We start from the raw sequence: 25264 nt of genomic DNA, 5'->3' as shown, positions 1-25264 counted from the left end.
TCAGGCAGCAATCCTCCCAGCTGTCACCACCTCGTCCTATGTGAATCCGTCTGCAGGAAGAGGATGTCAAAAAATTCTTCTATGGAAGCAGCAGCCAAGAAAACCAGCTTCCAGTACCCCAGGAGGGGACCCCCAATAAAGAAACCTTCCATCGTGCCTTCTTTTTGTTATCATGTTCACTTTGGTTTTACAAGTTTTTGCCTAGTTGCGTTGGCAGCATATTTTTCATAATTGAACTGTGGAGATCATGAACACTGAGTGATCCGGAACTGTGTATGTAAATAGTTTGCACCTCCTTAGGTGCCCTTTCTTGGTTTTACATAGGTCTTTTATAAATAAGAACTACCTCAACCTTGGAGCCTGGCTCCATCCTAAGGACACTGCAAGAAATCCCAGCTGGGAGCGGTGTCCAGCACTTACAAGAATTATTGTGAAGTATTTTATAGTGTGTCTTATGACAGTATTAATAGAGAATAGCTTTTATAAAGAATCTAGTTCATAGAATGTTTTAATAAAGAGATGTGAATAAAGATGAAGATTTGAAAAATGCAGGTGGCGAACCAGGTATCTACGGTTGTCACTTAAGGTTAATAAAAGAAAGTAGAAAATGTGAAAGAAGTGATGAAGAAATGTGTTGGTGATAATGCTTGAAATAGCACTTTAAATTATTGGTAGTATGTTAACGTGTTCTGCAACGTTCAAGAGACAGCGCCTCTCATATTGAGATTAGATAAGAACTGTTTATTAGCATTACAAAAATTTTGTATGTTCCTGTATTTGTCAACTTTTGTTTTCTTGCAGCCTGCGGACATTCTGTGTTTAACGGGGTGTATGTGGCGCCCCTGAGGGTTCAGTCACCACAGAGGTACTGCACCTCCTCCTGAGGTGTGGTACCCCACCATCCAGGTAAGGTGGAGACACCTGACCACACTTCAACACCTGCACTCCACACCACAAAGTAGTGTAGCAAAGCACCTTCGGCGGCTCCCTGCTTGGAGTGTAGCATGGCACCCCTTGGTGGCTCCCTGCTTGGAATACGAAACGTGCTGGGAGGTGAGTGGAGTTTAGTTCACACAAAAGAGCGGGAAGAGTTGAGTCAGTCAGTCAGTCTTTCATTCAGTGAATGAGTGAGGATGTAGAAGGACAGAGTGTGAGAAAGAGAAGATCTCCGGGAGAGGGATGGAAGAAGGAAGTGCTGCAGCAGGCCACAGTGATCTGGGTCTGCTGGCACAGGAAAGAGATAGAGAAAGGAAGCTTGATTCTCCATTGGGAAGATGGATTAGCACGGAACGTGAGGAGAATAAGAGAACAAGGACCAGGGTTAGAGGACAACCCTTTTCAAGTTCTAAGCGCAAGGCCGGGGTCCGGTTCCTGAGGTTGTATGGACACTACTGGTCCTGCAGCAGACACCGGAGGAATAGAAGTAGTGACCACTTTATTCCCACACAAGACTTAGGGGCACAACAGCAACATATTAGTGAGCCGGGACTTAGTAGCAAGGAGTCCCCGAAGCAGGCTACAGCTGTCTGCCGTACAAGTAGTGTTCATAGGAACATCTGACAGGAGGAACTCCAGTGTAACTCAGTACTAGGAGTACTTCATTCAAAGGCGCTATAAGAGGAGATGTTCAGAAAAGGCTCATATGTTGGCGGAGTGTTGGAAAGGAGTACTTCATCTTGCCTGGCAGTTGGCTGAGCTCCTGACCCGGAGGACACGGCACGGATGCGGGCACCTGTACCTGCATCAGACTGTGAGTAAAGCTTTGGAACTACATGCCCTGGTGTCCTCCAGTTATTCTTGCGCCAACCTGCCCGGCACTGCCACATCCCATGCGCCTGACACTGCACCATCCAAGTGTCACTTCACCTACACTGCCCTGGGACTACAGCCCTGTCTATGGAGGGCTATAACATCACTGCTGCACCACACCATCTGTCCCAGAGGATCTGTCTGCAGCGTCGGCTTACATCTCTATTGCCGAACACCACAGGTGGCGTCACGAATCACTTATAAACTTTCACCACCATAAGCACACTGAAACAACCCCTTTTGTAATGGAGCCCCAGGGCCACGGACCTGGTCACTGCTGCCGTGACAACCCCCAGTTGAGAAGATCAACCGGCCCAGTACCGAGTACCCCACGGCCCTGGTGAGTGAGGGCGCTCCAACTGTGGTTGAGATGGAAAAAGGGGTCACTTTGGAGTAGTTTACATATGCACAGAAATCCAGCGATCTACAACATGATGTAAAACTAAAAAACAAGTAATGGATATACTTTGCTTCAGTGATATGTGATCTGTTAAAGAAACATCATTTTGGTTTTGAAATAGTCTTTCAGATTGTTAAGATGATTTTAAGACATTTGACCAGTTTGGGCATGTTAAAGTAGCCATGTAAGGCGGTTGACCAGACCAGAGGTACCTGCATGCAGGTTTGGAACTAAAAAGGCTGCATCCTCTGTTTCCAGGGGAAAGCCTGAGAGAGGCGGACCTTCCCCTGCAGAAGGAGGGAAGGAGGAGAGAGATGGAGCTTCCTGCTCACCCAGGTGAGCCGGGAAAGCACGAGCTGCCACAGGGGGATAAAAGGGAGAAGTGCGCCAAAAAGGTCAGTTTGGCGCCGGCGCAGAGCAGTGAGAAGGACAGTGCAGAGAGCAGCGCGTGGAGCAGAGAACAGCGCTCTCTGCTTCCCCCACCAGAAGTACCGGTTTGGTGATGGGCTGTATAGAAGGAGCCCCCGTCGCCTGCAGAGTGGAGCGAGCCAACGGAGCGGAGCCGTGCCAGCAGAGCAGAGCTAAGCCGAGTGCCGTACCCAGCATGATAGTGAGTACTGCACACGCTCTGCCCAAGGGTGACCGCATACTTGACAGACCCCTGCATACAGGTCCACCATTTGTGGATGACCGACTGTCAGCTCCCAGCTCCCCTCCACACTAGGAGGTGACCCTAGTGAAGGCAGAGACTGCACTGTGAGTGCGACCCACAGAGAGAGACAGATGGCTAGAACAGAGCCTCGCTATCAAGAACTTGTGTACACCGCGGCGCGAAGTCCCGTTCTGGCGGTTCCCCACAGTAGACTCAGTACTGTGCTAGATACATTTGAGCACGGGAAATCTTCCTGCCTCCCAGAGACTTCGCTGAGACGTCACGTGCCGCTGTTGTTGGTGCCACTGTTGGATCCCCGCCTGTTAAAGACCTCACCGAGACATTATGTACCACTGTTGTCGGTGCCACCGTTGGAGCCCTAAGGAGCTGCAACCCAAGAAGACTACAGACTGAATAGTTTCACCTCTTTATTACTGAACTTTCGTTGGTCCCTGACCTACCCTGTCACTCTCCCAGTTCTGCCCCCATTCCTTATCATCACCCTACAATCCCTCACTCCCTGCGTGGAGTACATTCCCCTGTAAATAAACCTGTTAACCCTTGCTCTGCCTGTGTCCCGACACTGCATCTCGTGTTCCTGCTTGTTATCTTACAGCCACATCATGAAATAGTAGCTACAGAGCTGAGTATAAGGCCGGGGTCACACTAACCGACGCAAAATACGGTCCGTAGTTTACAGGCGTAATACGGATGAATGACCACTTAATAGTGCTCCGTATGTCATCCGTAAGCAAGGTGTGCTCGCGTATTTTGTGCATGTAAGCATCCGTATGTAATCCGTATGCCATCCGTATGTTGAGATTTTCTCGCCGGCTTGCAAAATGGACATATAATGGAGCCCTATGACAGGTTTTATAACACAAAAGAAAGAATAGATATAGACACATAGAATACATATATATATATATATATATAAATATATATATATACACACACATGTCATTGAGACACATATATATATATATTTCACAGAGTTCTTCATAGCAAAATAGCCGCTAATTCAATTGCCGGCTTTTGTGAAATCATTCCCCAACCCGACATGAAATGACACATGGTTTACATACAGTAAACCATTTCATTTCATGTCTACACCCTCCAGATTGTACACATCAATCCTAATCTAATTACTAATGAAAGACATACAAAAAAAAACATGAAATGAAATGGTTTACTGTATGTTAACCATGTGTCATTTCATGTCGGGTTGGGGAATGATTTCACAAAAGCCGGCAATTGAATTAGCGGCTATTCTGCTATGAAGAACTCTGTGAAATATAAATATATATATACAGTGGGGAAAAAAAGTATTTAGTCAGTCAGCAATAGTGCAAGTTCCACCACTTAAAAAGATGAGAGGCGTCTGTAATTTACATCATAGGTAGACCTCAACTATGGGAGACAAACTGAGAAAAAAAAATCCAGAAAATCACATTGTCTGTTTTTTTTTTCATTTTATTTGCATATTATGGTGGAAAATAAGTATTTGGTCAGAACCAGCAATCAAGATTTCTGGCTCTCACAGACCTGTAACTTCTTCTTTAAGAGTCTCCTCTTTCCTCCACTCATTACCTGTAGTAATGGCACCTGTTTAAACTTGTTATCAGTATAAAAAGACACCTGTGCACACCCTCAAACAGTCTGACTCCAAACTCCACTATGGTGAAGACCAAAGAGCTGTCAAAGGACACCAGAAACAAAATTGTAGCCCTGCACCAGGCTGGGAAGACTGAATTTGCAATAGCCAACCAGCTTGGAGTGAAGAAATCAACTGTGGGAGCAATAATTAGAAAATGGAAAACATACATGACCACTGATAATCTCCCTCGATCTGGTGCTCCACGCAAAATCCCACCCCGTGGGGTCAGAATGATCACAAGAACGGTGAGCAAAAATCCCAGAACCACGCGGGGGGACCTAGTGAATAAACTGCAGAGAGCTGGGACCAATGTAACAAGGCCTACCATAAGTAACACACTACGCCACCATGGACTCAGATCCTGCAGTGCCAGACGTGTCCCACTGCTTAAGCCTGTACATGTCCGGGCCCATCTGAAGTTTGCTAGAGAGCATTTGGATGATCCAGAGGAGTTTTGGGAGAATGTCCTATGGTCTGATGAAACCAAACTGGAACTGTTTGGTAGAAACACAACTTGTCGTGTTTGGAGGAAAAAGAATACTGAGTTGCATCCATCAAACACCATACCTACTGTAAAGCATGGTGGTGGAAACATCATGCTTTGGGGATGTTTCTCTGCAAAGGGGCCAGGACGACTGATCCGGGTACATGAAAGAATGAATGGGGCCATGTATCGTGAGATTTTGAGTGTAAACCTCCTTCCATCAGCAAGGGCATTGAAGATGAAACGTGGCTGGGTCTTTCAACATGACAATGATCCAAGGCACACCGCCAGGGCAACGAAGGAGTGGCTTCGTAAGAAGCATTTCAAGGTCCTGGAGTGGCCTAGCCAGTCTCCAGATCTCAACCCTATAGAAAATCTTTGGAGGGAGTTGAAAGTCCGTGTTGCCAAGCGAAAAGCCAAAAACATCACTGCTCTAGAGGAGATCTGCATGGAGGAATGGGCCAACATACCAACAACAGTGTGTGGCAACCTTGTGAAGACTTACAGAAAACGTTTGACCTCTGTCATTGCCAACAAAGGATATATCACAAAGTATTGAGATGAAATTTTGTTTCTGACCAAATACTTATTTTCCACCATAATATGCAAATAAAATGAAAAAAAAAACAGACAATGTGATTTTCTTGATTTTTTTTTCTCATTTTGTCTCCCATAGTTGAGGTCTACCTATGATGTAAATTACAGACGCCTCTCATCTTTTTAAGTGGTGGAACTTGCACTATTGCTGACTGACTAAATACTTTTTTTCCCCACTGTATATATATATATATATATATATGTATTCCATGTGTCTATATCTATTCTTTCGTTTGTGTTATAAAACCTGTCAGTGTGATTTTACTGTATCGCGCACTGAATTGCCGGCTTTTCCAAAGGACACTGGGTGCATATTTCTCGCAAGTCACACATCTGGTCCGTGTGTAATGCATATTTTTAGCGCACCCATAGACTTGCATTGGCGTACTACGGGCATAGTACGCTGACAATCGCAGCATGCTGCGATTGGCACGGACCGTAGGATACAGATGAGAAATATACGGCTGATGGGAGCTGCCCCATAGAGAATCATTTGTGCGTGTGTAATGCGTGCTTTTAACGCCTCTCACTCGTCCGTATTCCTCGCCAGTGTGACCCCGGCCTAACAGTTATTATTTTTCTAGTTGTTATTTTTTAATTTCCCACTCTGAGGTGGAGATTTTAGTTCATACAGTTTAGGCTACAACTAGGTGTTATGAGAGATTTGTCTCTGGAGGCGTTTACTACTTCTCTTGCATGAGGTTGACCAATCACAAGCAGGCAGCATTATTCAGAGGCGAAAAAAACATGCCCTTATCTCCACACTGATCTCTGCAGCTACTGTATTGTGTAAATAAATAGCAGAGCTGAGTAATGTATAATTACAAACACTTCCAGATCTCATTTCAAGGCAGGTAGTGTGAAGGTAGACTGTGAGCTGAGAGCACTTGGTCAACCTCATGCAGGGGAAGAAGTACATGACCCAGACAAATCTTGACACCTAGTTGAACTATAATATAAATTATGAAGTAAACTTTACAAGCTAGTATCTCTGCAATGGAGAGGGAAAATAAAAAAATTAAAACTAGCTAGTTTAAGGAAGCACTTCCATTAACTTTTTGCTTCCTAAACCTGTGTAAATGTTAGTATATTGTCAGTCTATTAATATAATAACCTATCTCTGTCTTCTCTGGTATCCACCACTGTTCTGCTCCTTTTCAGAGTCACATGATGGAAATTCGTACTCCTCTGGATCACACTGTGCTCTGTGTGACCTAGAAGTGGCTTTTACAGTGTAAACCTATGGTGCGTCAGAACGAGGCACCATAGGCTTACATGGTTAAAAGAGACTTCCGGCTCACACTTGAAGCGCAATGTGATCTGGAGAATCTCCGACTCCGAATAGTAGCGGAACAACGCATTATGCCGGAGAAGACAGTGATATGTGAGTGTACCCTGCCCTAACATTTACATTAGAAAAAAAGTTAATGCGAGCGTTTCTTTAATATGCTCAAAACTGGTGAAAAGTCCTTTTTAAGGGTATGTGCACACATTGACTATTTGGTTTAGAAATTTCTGCACTATTTCTGCATCTCTTGGCAGGAAAAACATAGCTGCAAAAACATGTCTTTTTGGTGCAGATTTCCCCTCACTCATTAGTATGGGTGAAATCTGCAGCAAAAACGCTGAAAGAATTGACATCCTGCAGATTTAAATATGCACCAAAGCTGGAAGTCATAAATAAGTGGTACATGACACTTCAAGATTCTTATTCAACCTGCAGGTTTTGTGACAAATCTGCACTGAAGAAAACACAGCAAAAATGCAATGTGTGCACACAGACTAATGGATTTAGTGTAGGCTGTTAATGTTTGGTTGATGGAGAGTTGACCTTGCACTCTGGCTGATCTGCATGTTGATTATGCAAACTGAATGGGTTGCATGAGGTCCCTTCATTGTGCAGTCATGCCAAATGTCAGGGCCCCACTGATTAAACATTCATAGCCTGCTAGATGTTTTATGCCATGTAAACTATTGACATTGCCAGATTGGGTATTTTAGACATGTGTTGTCACAGATCAATTTAGGAATTTTCAAAAAATCCACAGTAAATGAGCTGTCAAGTGTGCAGTGCCAGTCCAAGCAAGTGCTTCAGCTTTATTCTCTTAATTCCGTCTAATACTGTTCTCTTTGCCGTAGTTAACAGCTTCACCGTTGGGTCCCAACACTCTAGTCCACGTCTAAATCTTGTTCATATGTCGGGTACAAGCATACATTAAGGGACATGGAATTAGGCTGGGTTTAGAGAGAAATGGAGAATTTCCCTGGACTGGAATCACCTTTGAGATACATGGCAGGCCATTTACATATTGGTACAAAGCATGGCCACATAGATATTTTTTAACATATTCTTAAAGTTCCCTTACTGGCACTATTGATGGCTTGATGTACATAAACCATCTGATGGGCTGCCTGCAAAGCCTGATGGCCACTTCTCTACTCTTATTTCAGAGGTCATCCTGCCATTGAATGAAGACCTAAGTAAGCAAAGACTGAGTAGGGATGCGCTTCCTCAAGACCCCATTGAAAATACTGCAACTAGAATGTCAGATGTTGCACAGCTGTATAACGCTGGTATCAAAATACAAATAAAAAGCCAGCACTGTGGTACGCATGCCATACCATTGCATATATTGTATATCTCAGGTTATGGGGTTAAAGTTTATTTTTTTTATTTGGTGGAGAAATAGCTTCAGGTTCTAAAATGTTTTAAAAAATAAGCTGCTTGATAACCAGTATATACTGAAGGAAGGAATGTCCTGAACGACTGGACGCGTTTCGAACACGTGTAGTGCTAAGAGCACTACACGTGATCGAAACGCGTCGAGTCCTTCCTTCCTTCAGTATATACTGGTTATCAAGCAGCTTATTTTTAAATTTGTTTCAATAAAGATTTTGGATTTTATTTCCTGAGCTGGATACCTTCTTTTTTCTACAAGTATTCAACGTCAGGCAGAGACGCTTCCTTGCTCGGACAAAACCATTCATGTGCGGTGTGGACATCAATGTAAGGGTGAGCTGAATCTACTTTTTTCTACTCTAAAATGTTTTACCTGTAGAAAATGATAAATGATAAAACAAGGCAAGAAAAGAAAAGTACATTTCTGGTCATTATGGAATACAGTATCACAGGAAGCTTAAGGCCGCCGTTACAAATAACGATGTCCCAGCGATCCCACCAACGATCCGACATGGATGGGATCACTGGGACATAGTTAGGCTGATCGCTGGTGAGCTGACACATAGACAGTCCCTCCAGCGATCAGGACCAGCGAGCAAGCTGGTTTCCAATGTAAACAGCGGGTAACTAAGAGCCGTGTGGCTCTTGGATACCCGCTGTTTACCCTAGATACCAGCGTGCACGCTGGTATCCAACGCTGGTATCTAGAGTAAACAGCGGGTATCCAAGAGCCACGCGGCTCTTAGTTACCCAATGTTTACGTCGCTGAGCGCTGGTCTCTCGCTGCCACACGATGCGTGCTGGCCAGCGGGAGACCAACGATCAAAAAATGGCCCAGGACGATCGTGCATGATCAGCGATACCCGGCAGGGGGAGCGGTCACTGATCTCTGTCACAGACAGTGGTATCGCTGGAGAGATTGCTGATGCGTCACAAAATCAGCGATCTTGCTAGCGATCTCGCTGTGTGTGATGGGGCCTTTTGTCATGAGCGGCTGAGATGCAAGTGACCCTTTAATTCATGTTTATTTGTTTTTGTTTTAATGTCAATTATAATTGTTACACTTACACCCTGTTCTTTGTTGTCACATTTCTCTTCAAGATCGTCTACTTTTGAACAATTGGTCTCCTGGATTCCAAAGTCCACATTGTATTGATGGCCATTTTGAAACTAGAGAAATAATATAGGAATAAAATATGAATGCCAGAGTAATTGACCAAAAATGATGCAGTATGTTGCCCATCTTTATTCTTATTAATACATTTTTGCAGTTTATATCCACAGTACAATACTCACAAGTGAATATATTGTCTTTTCTATTGACATATAGCTTATGTTAGTGCATGTGCACAGATTTTTCTGCAGCAAAAAGCAGTGTTGGCAGGAAAAACGTTGCGTAAACTACGCATGTTTTGGAGAACATTATTGAAGTGCCTTTTCCCCCATTTTTTTGAAAGGGTGAAAAATGCTGCATCTACGCTGAAATAAATAACATGTTGCAGATATGAAAAAACACTTTGAAACCACAAGCAGTATTTGAAAATTTGCGGCAAAAAAGTTCTTGATCATGTTGCTACCCTAGATATCATCATATGTCAAAATTAATAAAGACTCTCTGGCTCAAACAGTTTTCTCGTGTAAAAAAAAAACTGCTGGAAATATTGGAAAGGTTTTGCACATCTTGAAGATCTTAAAAAATATTGCAGCTTTTGGGGTTTTCAACTTTTGGACAGTTCAACCAATTTTTTGGAAAGTGGGCAGAGCTTGGATGGGACATGGCGAGACCAAGTGTGCTTGGCAAATGACAAGCATTAGCTGTGTGACCTGTGTTGGTAAATAACACTGCCTTTTGTCTGCTATGTTTCTTGACATTTTTTGTTCTTTGCTGTGTTTTGCTTTTAATTTTAGTATAGGGACTCACCAGACAATAGGGATCCTTATCGTGGATTGCGTGCTTGAGTATTTTGACCAAAATTTCGATCAATAACTCATGCATGTTGAGGGCTGCCACCGGGAATTTCAGGACCCTCTAGTGGCAACATTTTAGGGCCCCCTTGAGACTCTGCCCAGGCCCCTCCCCCAGCTCCAATTCCATACTGCAAACCTTCCACAGTCCAACTACCCACTTTGGGAAAAACTCCACTTCTGCACTACGTCCTCACCAATCAGACATAGCAGTTCCCATCGAGCACCATAGCAAGAAAAGAAACAGAGGCACGCCCATGACTCAGACTGACATAGTGGAGCCAAATGATGGACAGGCTCACCTGGACGAGTTGCACAACTACAGGCACAACTCTGGTAAAGGCAGACTGCAGCACTCGTCGTCAATCCCAGCAGGGATAAAAAAAAAAAAATCCACAGAGCAGGAAGGAAAAAATGACGATCTAAAAGCTCTGTCTCACCGGTTGTGATGGTGTGATATGCTATATGGATATCATTTTGTGTATATTGCTATTTCACTGATTTGCATAGTGTTAATCTTGATGCCTTGTATGTCTGCAGCCTGACTTTTATCTATGACTCTTGATGACCCCCTGTAGTGTCATAATCCCCCAGGCACCTTTTGTCAAGTCTGGGAGGCCTGAAAACCGGCCCCAACCTGTTTTGACTCTCCCTGGACATAATGAGGGGGGCTGGGGAGGATAGGGGCTGGGCAAGTCAGTTGCTGTGTGCAGAGCATGGTGTGAAGACAGGACTTCAGAGAGAAAGAAGAATATATGGAACATGTTATCACTGTCAGCTGGATTTTGGACTCTCATCTCCCTGGACATGTTATACTGTTACTGAACTGCATTCAGATTCTGGACTATCTATCCTTTGTGGGGTGGACTGAATATGGACCTTTCATATTTTTGCCTAAATAAATGTCTTGGAATTGTTCACTCTCCTCTTGCTCTGTTGATTGTGTGATACCAGAGAAGGACCCCGTGACAACTGGAGGCAGCAGTGGGATCAACAGAGCGTCACCCAATGGAGAACCACCCACAGAGTGAGTACAGAAATTGGACTGTATGCAGTTTATAGGAGAGAGCCAGAGACCTGGGCCTGAACTACCAGGGACTGACTAAAGAGGCCTTAATCGATCTACTGGTAGGCGCTAGCCCGGCCACCTCCTCCCAGATGTCTGAAGGACGAGCACTGGAGACAGGGATCCCCATCCAGAAAAGCCAGTGGTTGGTGTGGTATGAAGAAGAGATGGCGGTTCTGGGCCCCGGCGTCTCTCAGGAGTACAAGGAGGAGGCTGCCCGCTGGGCACAACAGAGACAGGAAGCAATGGAGCTTGAAAAAGGGAGTAACGCCATGTGGAGTGTAACCCCAACAATCCGGGAGCCTGTACGGATCACCCGGACAGAGTTTAAGCCATTTGATGAGGCTTCTGGAGATGTGGAGGGGTTCTTCAAAGACTTTGAGCAGCAGTGTGCTGTGATGGAGGTGCCCCACTCTAGCTGGATGCGTTTGTTAGTGGGGCTCCTGAACGGAAGCTTGGCGGAGGCTTACCGAACCATTGATGCACTGCGGAATCGGGATTACCACATTGTAAAGCGGACTATCCTGGATTACCATGCTATCACCCCAGACTCATATAGGGCCAAGTTCCGAGACCTCCCATGCACCCCGGGGGGGGTGGTTTAGGATGTATGCACATAAGATGTCCGAGGCATGTCGGAGATGGCTGGAAGCAGAAAACGCCTTTACTGTGGAAGATGTTATACAGGCGTTCCTTATAGAACAATTTCTTGCCAAGTGCCCTGCAGAGGTACGGGAATGGGTCCGGGAGCGCACGCCGTGTACCGTGGATAGAGCTGCAGCCCTGGCCGATGAAGTCCTTACTATCCAACCGCAATGGAGGAGGCTTCGGGACAATGAATCACGGCCTGCTCCCACGCCCCGTCCCCCTCAGATTATATCTGCCCTTCCACCTAGTCGCAAGCCGCTGACTATCATGCCTCCCAATCCTGGGCCCCAACAGTTCCGACCACGACCTGGGGGTATCACAGAGAGGAGATGTTATGTGTGTGGGCAACCTGGACATTTGCAGTTTGGATGTCCCTCAAGGATTCGGAGGGAGCCCCGCGCAGCCCCACCTCGTCCAGTGCATCTGGTACACTCCATCCCGCCTGAGAAAGAGCTACCACCATCCCAACCAGAGTGGACCACCGACCACGGCACCATAGATACTCCTCCTGGAGTGTACGGACTTCGGCCTCTGTCCTTTGGCTACCCAGAGCAACGGCAACGCCACCTGCAGGATGTCTTAATTGATGGATACAAAGTGTCAGGATTTAGAGACACGGGGGCATTTCTGACTATCGCTGACACCCGTGTGGTTCAACCAGAGGCAATTCACCAGGGTGCAGGAATTCCCATTGTCTTGGCGGGGGGTGTCCACAAATATATACAGCGAGCTTTGGTGCGTTTGGATAATGGTTTTGGAGAAAAACTGTGCTGGATTGGAGTTATGGGAGGACTTCCTGCAGATATCCTCCTTGGGAACGACATTGGGGAGTTACAGTGTCATTTTGTGGGAGCAGTCACCCGATACAGGCCCTTCAAGCACCACAACATTCGGACCACACTGAGGAGCAATCTGTTTGGCCAGAAGGTCCGTGGGCCTCTCACTCTTCTGAAAGAACAATTGGAGGGAGATATCGCAGACATTGGAATGCCCATCATTCTCTACGTTCTAGAGTTCAGAGATCGTCTCGCCCAGCTAGTGGCTAATGATCAACAGCAAATGGCACAGTCCAGTCAAGAAACCTGGTATGACCGTAACGCCAGGACCCGGGAATTTATGGAAGGACATCAAGTGCTTATAATTATTGCAACCCCTGCCACTGTACAAGGAACTGTAAGCGATTGAGCAATGTGGACTATAGTGAGCAGGCCAGAGGTCTGTGTAGACCTCATAGCGTGCTCACTTATTATGAGGGGGGAGAGGTTGTGATGGTGTGATATGCTATATGGATATCATTTTGTGTATATTGCTATTTCACTGATTTGCATAGTGTTAATCTTGATGCCTTGTATGTCTGCAGCCTGACTTTTATCTATGACTCTTGATGACCCCCTGTAGTGTCATAATCCCCCAGGCACCTTTTGTCAAGTCTGGGAGGCCTGAAAACCGGCCCCAACCTGAGGATATATAGTATATATGTAGTATATATGTATGTTGCATGCATGTAGTATATATGTAGTATGTATGTTGCATGTAGTATATATGTTGTGTATATGTATGTTTCATGTAGTATATATGTGGTATATATGTAGTATGCATGTTGCATGCATGTAGTATATATGTTGTATATATGTAGTATGCATGTTGCATGTAGTATATATGTTGCATGCATGTAGTATATATGTGGTATATATGTAGTATGCATGTTGCATGCATGTGGTATATATATAGTATGTATGTATGTTGCATGCATGTAGTATATATGTGGTATATATGTAGTATGCATGTTGCATGCATGTGGTATATATGTTGTATGCATGTATGTTGCATGCATGTAGTATATATGTGGTATATATGTAGTATGCATGTTGCATGCATGTGGTATATATGTAGTATGTATGTATGTTGCATGCATGTAGTATATATGTGGTACATATGTAGTATGTATGTTGCATGTATATAGTATATATGTTGTATATATGTATGTTGCATGCATGTGGTATATATGTAGTATGCATGTAGTATATATGTAGTATGTATGTAGTATGTATGTTGCATGCATGTAGTATATATGTAGTATACATGTAGTATGTATGTTGCATGTAGTATATATGTTGTATATATGTATGTTGTATGCATGTGGTACATATGTAGTATGCATGTAGTATATATGTGGTATATATGTAGTGTGCATGTTGCATGCATGTGGTATATATGTTGTATGCATGTATGTTGCATGCATGTAGTATATATGTGGTATATATGTAGTATGCATGTTGCATGCATGTGGTATATATGTAGTATGTATGTATGTTGCATGCATGTAGTATATATGTGGTATATATGTAGTATCATGTTGCATGCATATAGTATATATGTTGTATATATGTATGTTGCATGCATGTGGTATATATGTAGTATGCATGTAATATATATGTAGTATGTATGTAGTATGTATGTTGCATGCATGTAGTATATATGTAGTATATATGTAGTATGTATGTTGCATGTAGTATATATGTTGTATATATGTATGTTGTATGCATGTGGTACATATGTAGTATGCATGTAGTATATATGTGGTATATATGTAGTATGCATGTTGCATGCATGTGGTATATATGTTGTATGCATGTATGTTGCATGCATGTAGTATATATGTGGTATATATGTAGTATGCATGTTGCATGCATGTGGTATATATGTAGTATGTATGTTGCATGCATGCATGTAGTATATATGTGGTATATATGTAGTATGCATGTTGCATGCATATAGTATATATGTTGTATATATGTATGTTGCATGCATGTGGTATATATGTAGTATGCATGTAGTATATATGTAGTATGTATGTAGTATGTATGTTGCATGCATGTAGTATATATGTAGTATATATGTAGTATGTATGTTGCATGTAATATATATGTTGTATATATGTATGTTGTATGCATGTGGTACATATGTAGTATGCATGTAGTATATATGTGGTATATATGTAGTATGCATGTTGCATGCATGTGGTATATATGTAGTATGCATGTTGCATGTAGTATATATGTATGTTGCATGCATGTAGTATATGTGTGGTATATATGTAGTATGCATGTTGCATGCATGTAGTATATATGTTGTATGTATGTTGCATGCATGTAGTATATATGTGGTATATATGTAGTATGTATGTATGTTGCATGCATGTAGTATATATGTAGTATGCATGTTGCATGCATGTAGTATATATGTAGTATGTATGTAGCATGTATGTAGCATGTAGTATGTATGTAGTATGGGTTTTTTTTACACTCAACACATTAGCCGGATGATGGGACTACTACTGTCCCATCATTGGCTAATGTGTCAATCACCGTCATGGTAGCAGGCATTGCCCGATGGGACTTGTAGTCCCATCGGACGATGCCTGCACAGACCCCCGCAGCCTGCACAGACCCCCGGACAGTCGGCACAGACCACCGGCAGGCCGGCACAGCCCCCCGGCAGGCCGGTACAGACCCCCGGCAGTCGGCACAGACCCCCGGGCAGTCGGCACAGAACCCCGGACAGTCAGCACAGACCACCGGCAGGCCGGCACAGCCCCCCGGCAGGCCGGTACAGACCCCTGGCAGTCCGCACAGACCCCCGGGCAGTCGGCACAGACCCCCGGCAGGCCGGTACAGACCCCCGGGCAGTCAGGACAGACCCCCAGGAAGGCCCGAACTGACGGTGCATCATGATGCGCACAGACCGCGCATCATGATGACGTCATTTCGGCAGCCAATCAGAGCCACAACAGTGGCTCATTGCATTATGGGAACTTCCGATTCCGATATCCGATATTGAAAAAATATCGGTACTCGGTATCGGAATTCTGATACAGCGAATATCGGCCGATACCCGATATTTGCAGTATCGGAATGCTCAACACTACTCACTACCAGTTCAAGTGTTATCATCAACACATTTTTCTTCTTTTTGTCTTTCACATTTTCACTGTCTCTGATAGACTATGAGTGACAACCGCTGATGCCTGGTTCGTCACCTGCATTCAAATCTTTATTTAAATTTCACATCTTTATTAAAGTACTACCATTTAGTCTGAATTCTGCAAAATATTCATTCCTAGTCAAATACCTAGATACTACCATCAGGTAAACATGATAAACAAGAAGGCACAACGGTGCCAATACTCTCCCGGGTAACAGTTACTTAGGTTTGGGCATGTTCTTTATTGGGGGTCTCCTCTTGGGTTGGTGGAAGCTGATTTCTTTAGCTGCTTCCAGGGGAGAACTTCAGATTTTCCTCTTCCTGTTGGTTGTTGTACAAAGGATGAGGTGGTAGCTGATGGAGCTGCTGCCTGAGGTACAGCAGGGGTGGTAACATGTACCAGTGGGTGTTGTACTGGAGTTGAGGTGGCTTGCTTAGCCTTGGCGGGTACAATTACCACTGTAGGAGGTATTCCTGCTGGGGGAACATAGGCATTTTCCCTCTTGTAGGCCGCGATGAAGTCCTCCGGTATGCGGCGCACATTCAGGGCATACCTGCCACGTAGCCCCTCATGCCGGGTAAAGGTGACATTCTCCCGGTTGCAAGTCACGAGCGGGGTGTCCCCTCCGGAGGTGGGACTCTACATCCCTCCGGCTGAAGAGGAGGTCAGAGATCCTCTGGGGGTCAGAGATAAAGCCAAACCCCCGTTCCTGGTTGACATTAAGGACCTGACCCCATCCTGCTGAGTCCCGGGGACCATAGTGACCGGCACGGACCCTTTCTTTACGGTCCATGTCAGGGCCCTGCACTGCCAGTCTCCGCTGTTCCCGTTCCCTCTGCTCGGCTGCCAGCTGGCGGAGTTGTCTGCTGGCAATAGGACTCTTCTTCCTCCTCCACCTCTTGGGCCTGGCCTCTACCCACTGTGGACAAGGGCACTACTGCTAGGGGTTCAGGTGTTCCCCCCAGGGACTAGAATCCCTGTCTCAGACCAAGTCCAACACGACCTGCCCGGACGCTGCAGCAGTCGAGCACCCTGAGGCCTTCCCAACTGCAGGGGCGGCGGTCATACCTGGAGCATCCTGGCGGTGTTGTGTCGGCTCCGGTGCAGGCATCGGGCGGCAGCCGGTGGGAGCGGTGGTGACTGGAGCTGCCTGGTCAGAGGCGGGAGACGGTGGTGGAGCAGATGATTTCTCCGGGTCCGCAAGGGCCTCCGGTGGGACCTGCGCAGCCGCGCTAGGTCCAGACAGGAGTCCAGCTTCTTCCTGTTCAGCTCCCGGGCCCTCCGGTAACTCCTCCTAGCAGGCAGCGCTCAGCGGTGGTTGCAGTGGAGAGATGGTAACAGGCGCTGCTGATGGCATCGCAGCGGTCGCAGGTTCCACAAATGCTGCCTGAGGGAGAACCAGTGCATCGACAGTGGGTACTGGTGGTGAAGGTACCATTGGTGTAGGCCCTGCCTGGGTGTGCTGCAGGTTCAGGGTCCAGAGAGCCTCTTGTTTTAGCCGCAGGCAGTGGGTCAGCCGGGCAATTTCGTCCTCCAGCTGCTGGCGGTCCATTGTGGAAGCAGGGTCGCAGCCTTCAGCTATTGGGCCGGGGAAGTTCAGCTCAACCTCCTTGCGCTCTTCAGGCCTCCGTGCTTCTTCCAATATGGCGTCCTGGTGTTCTCTCTCCTTCCTGGGCTCCTTTCCTGCCACAGGGCCTCGCTCCTCCTTCTGGGTGCGGCGTCTTCTTCCTACTCCTCCATACCAGGTCAGTATACGAACCCCTCTGGGGGTGGGCCCTGTTGCTGTAGCATAGAAGTTTAGGCAGGGGAGGCTCAGGACAGTTTGCGCTCTTTTCTTAGGACCACCCATGTTGTCACGCCCTTCTTCACCGTGCCGGCGGCCATTTTGAGAGTCCATTTTACAGTCTATAATTTTGGTTATTTTGCACATTCTCAGCAATTAAGTCCAATAAATCTTCGGCACACAGAACCCGGTGGCACCTGGCTTCGTCATCCTGTTCGTGACACCAAAAATGGCTCGCCCTCCCAGGGCAGCAGGGTACTCGGTACCGGGCCCGTGGAGTTCAATGGGAGATGTCACGGTAGCTGTGACCCGGTACGTGGCCCTGGGCATCCATTGCAAAAGGGGAATGTTGAGTGTCTGGATGATGATGATTAAAGTTTATAAGTGAATGATTCGTGACGCCACCTGTGGTGTTCAGCAATGAAGATGTTAAGCCTACGCTGCAGACAGATCCTCTGGGACAGATGGTGTGATGCAGCAATGATGGTGTAGCCCTCCACAGGCAGGGCTGTAGTCCCAGGGCAGTGTAGATGGAGAGCTAGTGAGGAGAGCATAATGGTGCAGTGTTAAGCACAGAGATGTAGCAGCGCTGAGTGGTTCGGTGCAGGAATAAGCGGAGGACACCAGGGCATGTAGTTCCAAAGCTTTACTCACAGTGTTGTGCATACAGGTGCCCGCATCCATGCTGTGTCCTCCAGGTCAGGAGCTCAGTCAACCTCCAGGCAAGATGAAGTACTCCGTTCCAACACTCCGCCAACGTATGTGCCCTTTCTGAACGTCTCCCTTCCAGCGCCCATCTGAAGTACTCACAGCACTGAGTTACACTGGAGTTCCTCCTTTCAGATGTTCTTAGAACTCTACTTGTATGGCAGACAGCTGTAGTCTGCTTCGGGGACTCCTTGCTACTAAGTCCCGGCTCACTCTCGTTGCTGTTGTTCCAACCAAGTCTTGTGTGGGAATAAAGTGGTGACAACTTCTATTCCTCCGGTGTCCGCCGCAGGACCATTAGTATCCACACAACCTCGGGGACCGGACCCGGCCATGCGCCCAGAACCTGAGGAAGAGCCCTGCTCTAACCCCAATCCCTAGCCCTCCTCTTCTCCCCACATTCCACACAAAACTATCCCTCCTTTGGAGAACAAGGCTTTCTAAATATCTCTTTCGCGTGCCAGCAGACCCAGGCCACCGAGGTCCGCTGCAGCACCTCCCTCAATCCATCCCACTCAGGGGATCTTCTCTCACAGACTGACCTCGTCCTAATAATCTCCCGCTCTCTTGTGCAACTAAGCTCCACCCACCTCCCAGCACTCTTCGTGTTCCAAGCAGGGAGCCACCAAAGGTGCTTTGCTACACTACTATGTTGTGTGGGATGCAGGTGTTGGAGTGTGGTCAGGTGTCTCCACCCTACCTGAATGGTGGGGTACCACACCTCAGGAGGAGGTGCAGTACCTCTGTGGTGACTGAACCTCAGGGGCGCCACAACTGCGATCCAGTGGGTCCACTCCAGGAATCGTAACACATGCATTCCATGAAATGGTAGGTTTGTGAGTGGTTGCTTCATCAGTTTTTTGCACCTGTGTTGCTTCCAGGCGTATCTAGGCGGGGGGGCACTATCGTGCCACCTAATGTGGCACTCTGAAGTGTCTCCCTGCCAGCTACATTATGTGCCACACCAGGTAGTCTGCTGTTCTCTGAGCCAGCTGTCAAAATGACAGTCAGCTCACAGAAGGTGTAGTACGCCGGCTCCCCGTGAACAACCTTACTCACGTATTTCAAACGCGAGTACAAATGAAGCTCTCACCACCAGGTCAGAGCAACCTCAGCAGCATGATCAAGTCATGTGAACATGCTGCTGACGTCATTCACCTTAGTGTAATGGGGGTGGTTTAATGTGGGGGTGGAGGCATTTAATGTTTGGGAGAGATTTAGTGTGGGGAGATTTAGTGTAACCGGGAGGGGGAAATTTGAGGACACAAGTTTAGGGAGCAAGGAAGGGCAGGTGCAGACACAATATGGGGAGTGGGATAAATTTGAAGACCCAGCATGTGGAGCAAGTGGGGTAGATGGGGGAATGTTTGAGGAAGCAGCATGGGGAATAAGTGCAGACATAACATGATGAGTAGTGGATGAGTGAGGACACAGTATCATGAGTGGGGGTGTGAGTGTGGACACAGTATGAGGAGCAAAGGGAAGGAATGTATGAGGGGGATGGGTGCACAGTATGGCTAGTGCGGGATTGGTGTGTACACAGTATGGGGAGCGAGTTGGTGGGATTTGTGCAGACACAGTATAAGGAGCGAGGGTGATGGGATATGTGCAGACACAGTATGGGGAGTCAAGGGATGTGTGAGGAGGCAGCATGGAGAGGGGATGAAAATGAGGAGATAGTATGGTTAGCAGGCGGGATGTGAGAAGTGACTGTGCGAGGAGGGAGGTGGAAACGTGTGAGGAGATTATTGAGGAGAATATTGTGAGGAGACAGTATTGTGGGAGGGGCGACAAATAGAATTCTTTTCCTGGGTGCTGGAAAACCTAGATACACCACTGTGCATTAGTTTTGTGACCTGGTATTGGTAAACTGCCTTATTCTGCTGTTTTTTATTATGTTATTTATTATCTTGTCACTTGACACACAGCTTGTATTACTGTATGTGCACATGTTGAGTATTTGCATCACATTTTTCTACAGGAAAAACAATGTGTTGGCAGGAAAAAGCAGCATAAAATACACACTTTTTTACTTGCTTTTGCTTGCATTTTGGAAAGGATTTTTCCCCCAATTATTTGAATGGGTGAAAACCGTTGCAAATACACTGAAAGAATAAACATGCTGCAGATTCAAAAAAATATTCTGATGGTTCAAACTTGCATGGAAAAAATAAATTGCATAATGTGCATAAGATTTCTGAATTATCATTCACTTTACTGATATTGAAATGCTGCACTTTTTTGACAGAAAAAATGAGTGGGAAAATGCAGTTTCTGAACATGTTCTTAATCTATCCTAGATGCCAACATATAGTATGTCACAATTAATAAAAACTCTGGCTCTGATACATCCAACAGCTCTGGTGTAAAATTTCCCTGAAATGTTGCAAAATAGTTCCACAACTTGAAGTTGTTGAAAAACATTGCAACTTTTGGTGTTTTCAGCTTTTGGACAGTTTTACCAACTTTTTGTAAAGCGGGCAGAGCTTGGCGCAGCCAAGTGCGCTTAACAAGTTTATCATAATTTGTGTCACAAAAGTGGCATAAAGTAGGACAGAAATGTATGCCAGTAACTGACTGGATTAGATTTTTGGCTGTCATACTCGGCCATTAAAAGAAGCACCAGATTCATTACAAGGCATGCGCCTCTTAACCTTAATAAAATCTGCCATACATGTACAGCGCAGATTAATAGCGGATGTATGGAGATTGCTCATGAGGTGAACACACCCCACACCAGGCAGATAATTGCTATGATACACATCCAAGACCTGCTTCTAATAGCCACAGGTTGAGTGGTGTCAACTTTTGACAGCGGCATTAAAAGCTTGACCGAAGGGATACACAACATTTTATGCACCCTTCGGCACCCCAGTGACGCAATCGAGAGGCGATGGGTTGTAAGGAGAAGGGGCCCCGCAGAGTGTCCGGGCCGGAACCAAGGGGACCGCCATCTAGGTTCCTAAGGGAACTGTACCCTGAGAGCGAAAGAGGGAGGTGGACGGCTGAGAGTGACAGAACAGCAAGGGGAGGGGCGAGTATAAAAGGGACAGGAAACGCGCAGGGGAGTCAGTTGGCAGCACGGCAGAGACAGAGCAGGAGACTGTGTGAGTTTGAGAAAGCCGAAGCAACGGACACTGAAGGGAGAGGAAGCCAGCAGCTTAGAGGACATTTACAGTGGCCTGTCATTAGGAGACACCAGGATTACCGACCAGAGACCACCGCTTCACTCCAGTCCGGAGTCGCGGCGTACCCACGGACATCCGCGGCGGTTGCCGCTGTACTCAAGCCTGTCACGCACTGTCCACTGCCTCTCGCGGTGACTACCGCTCGACTTCAGCCCGAGGTTGTGGCCTACCGCGGCCTCCCGTGTACGCTGCTGCCCGGCCTGTTCATCACCACCCACAGCTACCATTCCCCCTCTGCAGTCGGCAGTTGGGGCCTGCTCCTCGCTAGCAGAGAGACTTAGTGCATAGCCCCAAGCCGTGCACGTGGCCTGTAAACCGCCATCCCTGGAAACTGCGACACAACCGTTTGGGGGGACTGGAGTCTCCTTAAAACCCATGACTAAGCGTGACCCCGCTGTTCTTCATAGGGGGTCACCACCTCCAAGGACCTCTTCAGGGCCTGTTTGCCCCTACTCCTCTGGGAGCACCCGAAGACAACGCCAGATCCTCAACAACTGGGCCGATCAACTACGACACCAAAGTATCTTCTTCAGAGACGCCGAGGGACAACAGAATGGATAAGTGGCAATATAGACACTAAGGACCCGTAGTCGGTCATACCATGGCCTTATAGTAGCCGGCCTCTGGGTAGTCATACTCCCTTTAAAAGTGTTTGGCTGTTTTGAGTCCCTGCGTGGACATTTATTGTTATTTTTTCTGGTTGCTTAGTAAAGCCCTAGTGGCATTCATTTATAAAAGTTATTTTCAAAAGTATACTCAGTCTCGCGACTCGTCACTGCATCCTGTGTACCTGCTTTACCACATTTGGCGTAGTCGGCAGGATGCAGTCCCCGAGCGCAGACAACAGCACCCCAGACCAGGGCAGGGCCGCGAACTCAACAGATAACGGGGGCCCTCGTTCCAGCATCTCGTTGGGGGCTATGCTGAGCAACCTGCCTAGGTTTTCCGGCTCCCCGAGCCTCCCCGTCTAATGTCATGAGGGCTACTTCAGCTTCCAGGTCGGGAGTCATCGGGTGCATCCGGAAAAGCCCCCGCATTCGCTCTGCCCAGCTCCATTCAGTAATGTTGAGGCCCCCGGGACTCCGCAACACCTTTGGTAGAGTTTTGCAGATTTTAGAACAGACTCATGGGGACCCGACCAACGTGGGGGAGTTAAGGACCCGGTTGTTCAGTCGTATGCAGGGGGAGGGGGAGACCATCACCCAATATATGAATGTCCTCCAAGAGTTGCACACAGCCATTGAACGGAAGGACGGCATAGGGGTACGACCTATTGACATTACACTACACGACTTGTTGGTGACTGGTCTGCGGGATCCGTTAATAAAGCAGGCATTACGGGAGCAGGTCAGAGTAAACCCAGGTATGGATTTTGTAGAGGTGGGGAGTCAGGCCCGTGGGGAAGTTCCGGAGTGTGGAGGCTTCCGTGAATGCAGTCGAGCCTAAATGGGTAGAGGAGATTAAACAGTAGTTGAAGAACATCAAGGGCGAGCTGGCTGAAGTGAAAGGACGCACTGATTCTGGGACTGGACAGTCTAATTTCAATCCCGGCCCCTGGGGGCCCCGTGCTAACCGGGGTGGCTGGGCCTCATAGACCCGGTGCTATGAGTGTGGGGAACTGGGCCACTTCGCCCAAGAGTGTCCGCAGCATGAGAAATACCCACCTCGGCGGCCATTAAACTAAAGGGCTCCGGGCTGGGGAGACGCCGCTCGGAGCCAGAAAGCACAATCAGGGGTGGTGGAAGTCCCGAAGATTTGGTCGCAAAGTGTCCGGTGGTATGGGCAGAAGTCAAGGGCCGGGCCGTCCGGTGATGCAACTTATTTCCAGCAGAATTTCCCCGAGGCAGCGAGACCCCAATGGGGGCCCATGATCAAACTGGTAGCCTCCAATCAACTACCGTTCCCTGTTGCCGGAGTGGTGTGGGTGCAGGTGACACTGTGTGGAAAATCCCTCTGTCGCAGAGGAGTGGTTCTGACTCAAGGGGAAACCAATAAGCAGCATCCAGTCACCCTAGGCATGAACATACTGCGGGAGTTTGGCAATCTGCTCCTCATTGATACAATGCACGAGACCCTGAAGCAGTGGGGTTCCCGCATGGCCCAAGGACAGGTATTTCAGCAGTTGGTGCGGGGAGCGCGAGTGCACCAGGACTGCCAGGAGGGCGAAGCTCTGGGTAAGGTCATTGCGCTGATGGCTCCCCTGCTTGTACTGCCCCCTGGACAGACGGTGATGGCTCTGCCAATATGAGCCTCGATACCATTAGAGGGCGTAGAAATGCAGGTGGAGCCATGCTACTCGGAACACTTGCCTCCTGGCATACTGTTGGCCCGCTCCTTGACCACAGTGCAGAAGGGGACTGTCCTGGTGCGCTGCGTCAACATTGAAGACCAAGACATCATCCTGAAGCCCCGGATTGTACTGGCCTAGCTAGTCAGGCCTTTGGAAGAAGTGCTGCTGGCCCCTGCGGTCCAATTGAGTGTACAACTCGAGGACCCGTGGGCAGTGACTATCCGGACTATACAGGCTGCGGAGATCTCAACCCAGGAGAGGAGTCAAAACATCCTGGAACAAATGCGGGCCGAGCTCTCCGGTCTGACTTCAGCTCAACTTTCCCAGATAAAAACACTGCTTGGACAGTATCACGAGGTATTTGCTAGTCACGAGGAAGATTTTGGATGCACCACCGCCATCACTCATGAAATTCCCACGGCAGGAGCGGCCCCCATCTGCGAACAATATCGGCAGATCCCTCCACAGCTCTACCAAGAGGTGAAAACTCTACTGGCTCAAATGCTACGAAAGGGAGTCATCCGAGAAAGCCAAAGTCCCTGGGCGGCTCCCATCGTGCTGGTCCGGGCTAGGGGCTGTGTTGTCACAAGTTCACGATGGCCGCGAGAGAGTGTTTGAGTACGGAAGCCGATCACTCGATGATTCCGAGCGCAACCCTGACAACTACAGCTCCTTTAAGCACGAGCTCCTCGCAGTGTTGTGGGCCATGACGGAGCGGTTCGCAGAGTACCTGGCGGGCTCCGAGGTGGTGGTGCGGACCGACAATAATCCGCTGGCCCATTTGGAGAACGCCAAACTGGGAGCTGTGGAACAAAGATGGGTGGCCCGGATGGCTAAATTCAACTACAAAATCATCTACAAAAGAGGGGCCGAAAATGTACACGCTGACGCCCTCTCAAGGATCCGACATAAAACTCCAGGAAAGAATCGAGATGACAAATTGGAAGAGGAAGAGATACCGTTGGCCCTCACCACCGCCGTGTTCACGGCTACCACCCAGAACGTATCCCCCTTGGGAACTCTAAGGGGCATGCTGGAACAATCCCGTGACAAATGGATTCAACAGCAGCAGGAAGACGAAGAAATTGGACTTCTCCGAAAGTGGGTAGCTGCTGGCAAACTGCCCACTGATTCCCAAAGACAGACTTTGACTCAGGACATGTTGCTGATGTTACGACAATGGGTGAGACTGGCTTTCAGAAAAGGACTATTGTACCGTAAAATGACATCACGGACTACATCTATGACGAATTGGCAGGTAGTTACGCCGGGAGCTCAACTCAATGAATTGGCTCGGGAAGACCACGAAAAAGGGGTTCACTTCGGAACTCAAAAGACCTCCCAATGGTTGC

At 47.3% G+C, this 25264-nt stretch overlaps 1 protein-coding gene across 2 annotated transcripts in view; it reads right to left on the bottom strand.

Moving 5' to 3' along the window:
- The window catches only part of LOC141092521 (T-kininogen 1-like), a 97256-nt gene that overhangs the window by 16995 nt on the left and 54997 nt on the right, over positions 1 to 25264 (bottom strand). For both annotated transcript variants that reach the window (XM_073578742.1, XM_073578741.1), the window contains exon 9: positions 9348 to 9449. In XM_073578742.1, the coding sequence (XP_073434843.1) occupies positions 9348 to 9449 (102 nt within the window). The remainder of the gene's footprint in view (positions 1 to 9347; positions 9450 to 25264) is intronic.

The sequence above is a fragment of the Dendrobates tinctorius genome, unplaced genomic scaffold, assembly GCF_039654945.1.
Source record: "Dendrobates tinctorius isolate UK_male_01 unplaced genomic scaffold, ASM3965494v1 ptg000060l, whole genome shotgun sequence".
NCBI lineage: Eukaryota > Metazoa > Chordata > Amphibia > Anura > Dendrobatidae > Dendrobates > Dendrobates tinctorius.
This window is presented reverse-complemented; position numbering and strand designations above follow the sequence as displayed.